Genomic DNA, 9,953 nt, shown 5'->3' with positions numbered 1-9,953 from the left:
ACAAAGCGAACATAAGCGAAATGAACCTAAACCGAACTCAAACGAGGAAACGATTAACGAAGCTGAAATGAAGCGAACTTAAACGTGATGAAGCAAAACTAAGCGGACAAACCGAACTGAAACGACGTAACCCAGAACGAAACGAATCAAAGCGTAACGAATTTACACGAAGCGAACCTCAACGAAGTGAACTTAAACAACGAAATGAAGCGAAACGAGATGAAGTGAAAGAGAACGGAAATGAAACGAAACTTGAAGCAATCAATGATATTTTGTCTGAAGGAGTGCAGGAGAGGGTTGGAGAAAAAGACATGGAAGCCCGAACCGAAAACAAAAAATATTGGTAGCGACGAACCACATGAAACTCTTTGATAGCGATCCTCGACCATACGCCTCAATAGAGATACAGAACCCCGATGATCCGCACGACATCACTACGGCAAGATTCCTACTAGATACAGGGGCCCAGGTTAATGTCATCAAGCCGTCAATCCCACATCATCGTACCAACAAGGTAATGATGGTTCAAGGCCTCAGTGCTGCTACCGCAACAGCTCGTGTGAAATTTGCCGTCAAGGGCCATCCCAAACGACTGGATGCAGTCCTCGGGAACGTGAACGTTTTAGGAATCCCCAGCATTCGCACTTTGGAAATTAAAGCATAAGGTGCTAGAAGTCCTACCTATCACGACTATACCTAGACCAGAGTGGCATACACCCTCGCTGAAAAGTCCACTCCCTATGGCGGTATACTCCGATACCAACGAAAGTGCACCTTCAGGACCCTCTGGACACCTTGCTAGACGACTTGGTCCGTGAAGGCTCCATCAGGCGAATACAGGCGAGCTCTTACCTTTCCCCAGGTTGGGGGATACCAAAGCCTGAAAGACCAGACACCGTACGCCTCGTGGTGGATTACCGTGAGGTCAATAGACGTTGTGTAGCACTGACCCAACCTTCATCGAGTACGCTGCCACAGAACCTATATGAGATGGCCAATTATCAAGCCCATGACTGGGTGGGCACGACTATAGAGCTAAAGAACATGTTCTATTCCATACCTACCGACGACTCTGAGGGTATCCTCAACATGTGCATCAGAGGGAAAATGTTTCACTGGAACATATGTCCGCAGGGCTATCGAAATGCCCCAGCCTTAGCCACCAGTGCTATGAACGACACCCTTGACAGATTCACAAAAAGCAACGAAATCGCAAAGTCCATCCAAATCTGGACTTACCTCGATGACATCGCCATCATGGGCAGGAACGCAACCGAAGTAACTCAAGCCACGAACGATCTCATCCAACATTTAACTACTGAAGGATGGATCGTAAACAAAGAAAAATCTCAACTGCACCCGACGAGTGAGATCACATTCTTAGGGACTACCTTTACTCGTGACCTCCGTAAAGGCATGGCCCACGATGATCTCTCCTTTGATTTATGGAAAAACAAAGAGTTATCAAAGAAGGTAGACTTTCAATCCCTGCTGGGAAGATTGAATTGGGTCCGACATTTCATCACTCCTGATCATCTCCCAGTTATAGCTCGGATTCAGAGGCAAATTCGAGAGAAATCCAGGCGCCAAACCCCCTGGACCCCAAAGGATGATAAAGCATTGCACAACCTCGTAATATCTATTCGGGGAACGAATCTTCACGCGATTAACTTTGATTCGCCATTAACTGTCACGGTGGGATTTACAACAGAGCACATCTTCACCATGGTAAAGAATACAGATGGAAACTTAGTATTTCTGGCTCATCGTACCATCCGCACGAACCAACATCGATATGGTGCCATAGGCAAAACCCTCCTTGCCGCTCAGTTGGCAGAACCACTCGCTATCGGCCAAGGGCGATTGCAGGCAGTAGGAGCAACTTTGATACCTCGCCTAGCTCACGACCGACCCGATCCATGTTTCCATGGAGAACCAGCCACATGGAGTGCTTTAGTCTTAAATCACTTATACCATTGGAATGCATGGAAGTACGAGGATCTACTGCCGCCCCCGATCATTGACACAACACTACACCTCACATTGTACGGAACAACCCAGCCGGCTTGGATGGCATCGGATGGTTCCACCCGTGAAGGCGGGAAGTATGGTTTTTATTGTCATCCATGCTGCATACACGATATCCAACCCGGCTGTGAGTCAGCCCAAAGTAATGAACTCCTGGGATTCCGTGCAGTTACACAGCACTGCTTGGAGAACCACGACACGACCCTCCCCGTCCCAATCATCGCTATTGATTCTCATTACATCTATGAGATAATAACTGGTACGACCAAACCGACTGAACACCTTGACATTTGGGAAGACACATACCGACTGCTGTCGCAGTTCATGATCCTACCACTAGTCCGCCACACGCGTTCCCATAGGAATGACACCGACCCGGTACACGCTACAATCGATGAGTTGCTACGACCAGTAGCTACTGATGAAGTACTCCCCCTAGACGATACGAGCGAACCCTCGCCACGACTAGTACCTACTGATGAAGTACTCCCCCTAGATGATACGAGCGAACCCATGCCACGACTAGTAACTAATGATGAAGTATTCACCCTAGACGAGACGAGCGAACCCATTTGTATTGACCCCTACCTCACTTGGTTGCACGAGCGATGGAGTCATCCAGGCCCCAAGGCGTGCTACTCCCGATGGCGTGAGACCATAGCAGAGAAGCCACAGTATGGCCTACATCGTGACTGGAGGCGTGTAGTCCAAGCCTGCGCAGCCTGTGCAAAGGAGAAAGTACATCCGACAAAAAGCACGAAAGGAACCCTCGCAAAAGAAAATTTCAACCCAGGTCAAACCTGGCAAGTCGACCTTTTTGGGCCATTACCCGGAGCCTCAGTCCCAAATAAGGGGCTACTCGTTATCGATCTCGGCTCTCGGCTAATGACCGTCGTACCCCTTCGGAAATCCCATGCCGCAACAGTTACTACAGCCTTAACCACCGTCTTCGCGATATGGCAAGTTCCCACCACAATACAATCGGATGGTGGGCCGCCTTTTACGTCAAACACTGTCGAAAGATTTGCTAGGTCATATAACATCACATGGCATCATCATCTTCCTTACCATCCCCAGTCCAATGGGGTTGTGGAACGGGCCATAGGACTTTGTAAAGAAGCGCTCCGAGTAACGGGAAATGGAAGTTATCGAAATTGGACAGTCCGCAATCATGACTTAATCAATCTGAATGCGACCAAACCCTTGTGGGAACAATCTACGGAAAAACCAGTCGAACCATGGGAGAAGAAATTTGCAGACAACGAGCTAGTGTGGGTCTCCCTTCCGGACCATAACCATCGCCATCCCAAAGTTTTGCAAGGCGTAATACAATCCGCGGAGAGATATCCAAACACCTATTTAGTCACCCTTACAGATAGCAGACGGACAATACTCACCCACCACAACTGGCTATCGAGACGCTCTAATACAGAAATGATTCTACCACAGGACGTTAACAATACCCAATGATACCGCTTAAAGTCACAGCTCCTGTCCTCCCAGCAAGGGGGCAACTGTTTGTCCCTTATTAAGTGCTGGAAGGTACAGAAGAAAGAGGTCTATAGGTAAAAAGGACGCGTTCTGTTGTTTTGTTTATGTTTGTCGTTTCAGGCTGTCGGATCATTCCTCAGAGGAGGTGAGGGGAGCCTGGAAATTAGAGGGACAACTTAAATCAGACAAGGCTACAAAGATGCCAAGAAGACAAAAGGACTTTGGAGTACTCTGGATTTTGATGTGCTGTAAATATGTTACTTTTGTATCTGCGGTATCGATCTCATATTCTGAGCGGTCTCAAAATTCGGTTCTGTACTTGTTGTCAATGTGGGCTAATGCCACGGGAGACAACGAGAATGGTGAGGGATTGACCGCGTGTCTTAAAATCCCTCTGTCCGTAGAGGATTCGGTCCTCATCCCATATTCAGTACCGTTTGACATCGAAACATGGTTTACCAAGGTCTCAGAAAGTAGGGAGAATGTTATCAATATCTCTGTCCCCTTGATGGGAGGAGGCTATATTCTGACTAGTTACACTTGGCCCCGTGGATTTAACCTTACCACTCTCTCGCTAATCACTCGACCACCTCGTGAGGAGTGCTGGGAAAGAGAAGCTCCGTACGCTTGTTCCGCCGTCCCATGGGGGATAAACCCCGAAGGTGAGGATTGGTCTCGGCCAGACATGTCGCTAAAGTGGGACCCCCGCTCAATTATCCCACCTTGGCACCTCACCCTCGTTCCCAGGGGAAGGAAAACTCCCGACCCTGAGGTTGTCCTCTCACCCCTCATAAGGCCTACTCCTTTGGTGGTGTGGAACAAATCATTAACAATCGATCTAACTCAGCCAGGCCCCAGGGGAAACAATTCATGGTTTAGTTTTTATTACCCCATATTACGAGCAGTGTTAGCAAGTGCTATGTGCCATGGTGTGGAACAACCCATTAGACCATCCGGCCCCCCGGAACGGACTAGACATGCTTTTCCTGTCCCAGGTAGGTGCTCGGAATTGAGTACACCGGCACCTGTGGGACTAGTATGGGCATGCTCGGACGGGCGATTGTACACCACCCTACCAGCTACATTATCAGGTGTACAGTGTTTCTTAAGTTCGATTTTATTTTGTCCACCCCTACAGGCTTCCACGGCACACCCGCCGAGTCCCCTCGTGTCACACCGAGATAAAAGATCTCGTACCCCGGTGTGGAGTTCTTTAACGAGTGGGGAAAAAGTTGCCCAGGGACTCAGTTGGGGTTTTGAGGGTCGCTTTTTCTGGGGACTTGCAATCGCCAAAGCCCGGATAGCATTAGCCCAACTTTCTGAGCAGGTTGAGTTACTCGCAAATCATATGGCCACGGGTTTTGACCTCGTAGACCAACAGCTACAAGCAGTGTCGCGCATGACTATGCAGAACCGATTGGCGCTAGATGCACTCCTCATCCAGCAGGGAGGACTGTGCCAGTATTTGAATCTGTCCCACGATATGTGCTGCATAGCCATCCCTAATGTCAGCGTCCCACTACAAGGTCAAATCATCAAAATCCGAAAAATTGCAGAGGAGGTCAATTCCATTGCGGGAATAGGCCAAGGATGGCTGTCTAGAATATTCAATTGGTTGGGCTTTAATGTGTCGTCATGGCTAACAAATTTGTTAACACCCTTGTTATCGTTTTTATTCGTGTTCTTAATTATCGTTCTTATTGTTAGTTGTATTTCTAAGATTCTAACACAGAAGGTTTCAAACTTGTCATCATATGTATTTACCACCGTCCCATTATATGAACGATTCGAGAACGATGTTCCCATCGAGGAGGAGGAGGTATAATTCGGCTTTTTAGCTTCTGTGCTGACAGCAAGGGGGCATGTCATGGAAAAACTTTGAGTATGTGCTGCCAGCACAGAAGAGGTTAAACTGGCATGCGCAGTTTGAAGCTGTGAGTGGAAATTTCCAAGGCTCACCCAGTCCTTGCCCCCTGGGTGACCTGGGAGCTGTCAATCATTGTTGACCTACTTTCCCCACAGACGCATGCTCAGCTTGGGTCAGCTCCTGACTGAGAGCATGCTCAGTCAGAACCTGACATGAGGTAATCGGACTAGAAATTTCTCTGCGGAGAGCACGTTGATTGGCTACCAAATTGATATAAAAGTTCTGTGAGCCCCTCCCTCGGGGTGGTGTGTGTGGGGAGGTCGCGTAAACCAGAGACAGAGGCTGCTGCTGCAGGGACTGTTCTCTGAGTCAGGCTTCAAGGCCTATTGATCTCCTCCTTTGGCTCCGTGGCTTAGTTCTTCGTATTACTCATTGCATTACGGTTTTTGACTACGTTTATCTGGCTCCTGATTTACCTTTTGAACTGACTAACGGCTTACGATTTCGGATCACCCTTTGGACTTTGTTTAACCCGGCTCTGGATCATCGACCTTGGCTTCCCTCACTAACTACGACTCTGCTTATCCCTCCAACTGACGTCTTCGCTGCATCACCTCCTGGCTACCGACCCCGGCTTTTCGTATCCGACCACCCGATTGTCCATTGCTGTGGACTGGCGTCACGCGACTCATTATCTACGCGTTACAGTTTGTTTTATGTTATACCCATTTATGAGCTGTTGACCAGCCCTGGGACTAGGTCTTCGGACTGAACCTCGTGGGCCAACAGACCCCTTTGTTGTCCGTGCGTTATTACTGTAACTGAAGAAAGCAACTGTGTGCCTCCGCTTCAAAGCGTGAGTAAAATAAACCATCCTTGTTAAATCACTATGCCTGGGTACTTCTCAGACTCCAAAGCCGCTAATCCCACCTGTCCGTGCCAATAGCCGCCACCCGGCCAATCCACTGTGACCGCGACACCGAGCTTGGCTTGCCAGCTCTGCCGGGTTCATCGCGACACAGGTTAATGTGTGGACAGTCCAGGTGTTAAGAGCTCCAGGAACCCCCCAAAATTACTATGTAACAAGACCCATATTGAGGAAGTTGCCTGCCTATGTCCAATGATAAAAATGAAATGGGAGGGCTGGCTTTTTTCTGCAGAAGACCTGACAGAGTCAGGGTGAAGGATGTGCCTATATGTGGCATTGTGGGTGACTATTTTGACTGAATTCTCTCAGTCTGTAACTCTAAGATTTCCCCTTGACTAGGGGAAATAGGAGAGCTTACTGAAGAACAATATGAATCTTAACTAGAGTTGCCAAGAGTACAGATGTAGACACTGAAGAAAGAGGAACAAACAGAGTACAGCCAGGCACACCCCAGTCTTGTGTAGTGTTGTGCGCTCTACCAGGTTCTCAGCTTTATGCTTTGCTGATACCTCTTATAGCAAAACCCCCAGTTTTTCTTTTTTAATACATATATATATATAGATAGATATATGATAGATATGTATTCCCTCCTCTTCCTCAATTATTTCTGTTTTTTCTTTCACTCCCTCTCTATTCCCTATAGACAAGCATAAGTGACCTCACTTAGGGTAAGCTTTAACATTTTTATTTTGGTAGTAAGTTTTGGTTTGGGATAACCACTGTTTTATATTGTATTATTAGTATGTTTGTATTGATTTTTACTGTTTTATATTGTATTAATATCAATTTTGTATTGATTTTTATTGTTTCATATGGATATTGTATCATTTAGGCCTGTGTTTCTAAGTGAACTAAAGTAATGTCAAGTTTCCATTTTGTATGTCAAGTCTCCATCGTGTGTCCTCTGCCCGGGCATCTCCTGTCTTGCAACTGTATGATTCACATATCCCTCCCATGTAAATTGGTTCCCAGATGAATGAGAATGATTGGGAATGATTGAAATACAATGGTAGCAGACCTCTACTGAATGGCCTGTAACAACCAGGCCATCACCTCTCATTGATTCATCCAGCAACCACAGACCTCACCAAGGAACAGAGACAAGAACCCAGCATTTGAAAGACAAAAGGCCCTGCAGAACCAGCAACTCTACCATTGTACCCCACCATTACAGACACCCAAAACTGCACATCCCTGCATGGAGCACACATGCTCAGTATCCCAGGGGCTGACCCTTGCCTGGGCATGCCTCCTGTCACTAGGGTCACACAAGGTCTGCCCCTATAAAAAGGGGCAGTGAAGACAGACCCAGGGGGACACCCTGTCCATCTGGACCAGCAGCATGCCACACCACATATCCACCCAGATGCCCTGCCAGCAACCCCCCTCTGGACAACACCTACTGGACAAGGACCCCTTTCCAGCCTGGGTAGGTAGCTATCACCCCCATCCCCTTTTCAACCAAGGACTTGGACTCTGCTTCTTTTCTCTACCTGGACTCCAGCCCTTCCACTGAGTCTCTTTCTTCTGCTGCCATTGTGAGTGCTAATGTGTGTGTTAACCAATAACTTCATGGGGCTGTGTAGCATGTTGTCTGTGTCATAAACCTGTTATTTGGACCCCTGGGTTGGGTTTTGCTTTACTATGGTTTGGCCCTGCTCCAATTTCTGCTCCTCACCCCTCTAAATTCTGTCTCATTTCTCCCTCTCCTGCTTCTGGCTCACTGCCACCTCCAACACCTGTCCTCTCTGCCTCCAACCCTCCTGTTTCTTTGCCACTGTCTTATGCCCACTGCCTTTTCCTTTTTCCCTGAGCAACCAGGTTTCTGCCCCAGTTTCTTTCCTGGCTGTCTCTTCCTTGCCACCACTTATCTGCCTCCCCTCCCAATATCTCAACTGTCTGTCTCAGTTTCCAGCCTCAGTCTGCCTCAAGTAAACCCAAGCCTCAGATCCTCAGCCAGCTTCTCTATAGTCCACTGGTTCTAATCCTGGTTCTGGCAGCTTTCACTCCCTACACTTTAACTCACTCACCTGAACCTTCTCCCAAGTATCCAAGGTACCTCAAGCACACACATATACACTGTACCATCCAAGCTGGGAACTTACCCGTGTGTGTATATATATACATATATATATAGCATTGTGTGCATGATATACAAATTAGTGATCTGTGTCTAACTTTTGGGGTGTATAGTGTATGTGCTTGAACTGGTGATATGTAGGCTGGTTTGGATGTGTATGTGCCTGAGCTAGTAGTGTGTGTGTGTGTGTAAGTACGCACCCAATTGATTTGTGTGTTTGCATATGTGCAATTGTGTCATACCCTCCTGTCTAACGGCACAATATTGAGATCCTGAGAGTTGGCCTGACCCCACAGGGCTACACTGTCTATCATGGAAAAGCTATTTCTATGTATGTTCTGCCTAAAAATAATGATAACCTTAAACTTTAGAATTGGTGTGGCTCATTTTGAGTTGTTTTGTATTTTGTGTCCAAACCCAAAATGCTTTCCTGAAAATCGTCATGTATTGACAAATCCTATTTAGGTAGTTCTTTAGATGTGGGGTGAGTTTACTTACAGCAGTGTAGGCATCCTTATCCTTGGGGGTCTTTAAGAGAAGGCTGGATAGGCATTTGGCTGGGGTCTTATGACCACAGCACTCTTTCCTGCCTAGGCAGGGGGTCGGACTTGATGATCTGTTGAGGTCCCTTCTGACCCTAGCATCTATGAATCCTATAGAAACTGTTCTGTTGCAGTGAGATACCACACTGGTATATCACATCACTTTCCTGGCCACTTGGGTTGGTGACTATCTACTTCCAAACAAATACTGTTCTCTACTCTTCTAGCTTCAGGTAGGGATCTCACCTTCCTTCTATGCATATGTGTCTTATGCGTGCTTCTAATTCCTCACTGGTCATGCCTCTTACAGAGTTATGCCCAGAACAGTGATCCTGTGGTGTACTGAGCTCTTAGAAGAGGAATTTTACTTTTCAGCTCTATCTAGCAATAACAGCACAGGTAAACCAGCTTATATTACAAGAAATGCTGAATAAGGGTACAAAATACACTCTCCAATGCTTTCATAGGGCAAAATTGCTTCATCTGCACTGTACAAGTTGTCCAGTGAAGTACAATTTGATTGTAAAGAAAGAGAGCATAATTTGCCATTACTATACCATTACTCTATTGGATGTTCTCTTTTATTCACAGACAGCGAATGTTGTTATCACAGAGTTCCGATATTGCCGGTAAACTTAACTTCACAGAAATACAGAACTACCTCTGCTTACAGTCAGATGAACCTGAACCACAAGCACAGACCTAGCAAAGGGATCAGTATTAGTAAGCATGAAGCAATATATTATAATATATCCTTAATAAGGTTATGGGGAGCTTAACGTGCCACATTACTGTATAGATGGTGATAACTTTTCTGTTTCTGGAGCTTTTAAGTGCCATTCCTCAAAAATCAAGGGGAAGAGACTGAAAAAACCCTTCATTCCATTTAGTAATATGGGAGAAATATCACAGAAACACATAACATCCACATAATCCCTGGGTGGAAAAGTTTCTTTTGCCATTGCAGACAGCACTCCAGACTTTCTAACTATCTTTATGTCATAGATCTTTTCATAC

The 9,953-nt window shown here is 46.6% G+C and overlaps 1 protein-coding gene across 1 annotated transcript; it reads left to right on the top strand.

The window, feature by feature from the left end:
• Nucleotides 1-3,718: 3,718 nt before the first annotated feature.
• On the top strand, nt 3,719-9,569 carry LOC149869809 (uncharacterized). Its single transcript, XM_090034478.1, has 3 exons — nt 3,719-5,133; nt 5,227-5,338; nt 9,528-9,569. Exons 1-3 carry the CDS (start codon nt 3,719-3,721, stop codon nt 9,567-9,569), a joined length of 1,569 nt encoding a protein of 522 aa, XP_089890604.1.
• Nucleotides 9,570-9,953: the final 384 nt, after the last annotated feature.

This window comes from Crocodylus siamensis, chromosome 2, assembly GCF_052110815.1.
Source record: "Crocodylus siamensis isolate JL-2025a chromosome 2, ASM5211081v1, whole genome shotgun sequence".
Taxonomy (NCBI): domain Eukaryota; kingdom Metazoa; phylum Chordata; order Crocodylia; family Crocodylidae; genus Crocodylus; species Crocodylus siamensis.
This window is presented reverse-complemented; position numbering and strand designations above follow the sequence as displayed.

Excerpts from the sequence above, each read along its gene's own strand:
- LOC149869809 (XM_090034478.1), top strand. The coding sequence starts at position 3,719 with ATGCCAAGAAGACAAAAGGACTTTGGAGTACTCTGGATTTTGATGTGC. Across the intron at positions 5,134-5,226 it reads CTGTCTAGAATATTCAATTG|TTGTATTTCTAAGATTCTAA; the intron begins GTTGGGCTTTAA and ends TCTTATTGTTAG. Across the intron at positions 5,339-9,527 it reads TTCCCATCGAGGAGGAGGAG|ACAGCGAATGTTGTTATCAC; the intron begins GTATAATTCGGC and ends TTTTATTCACAG.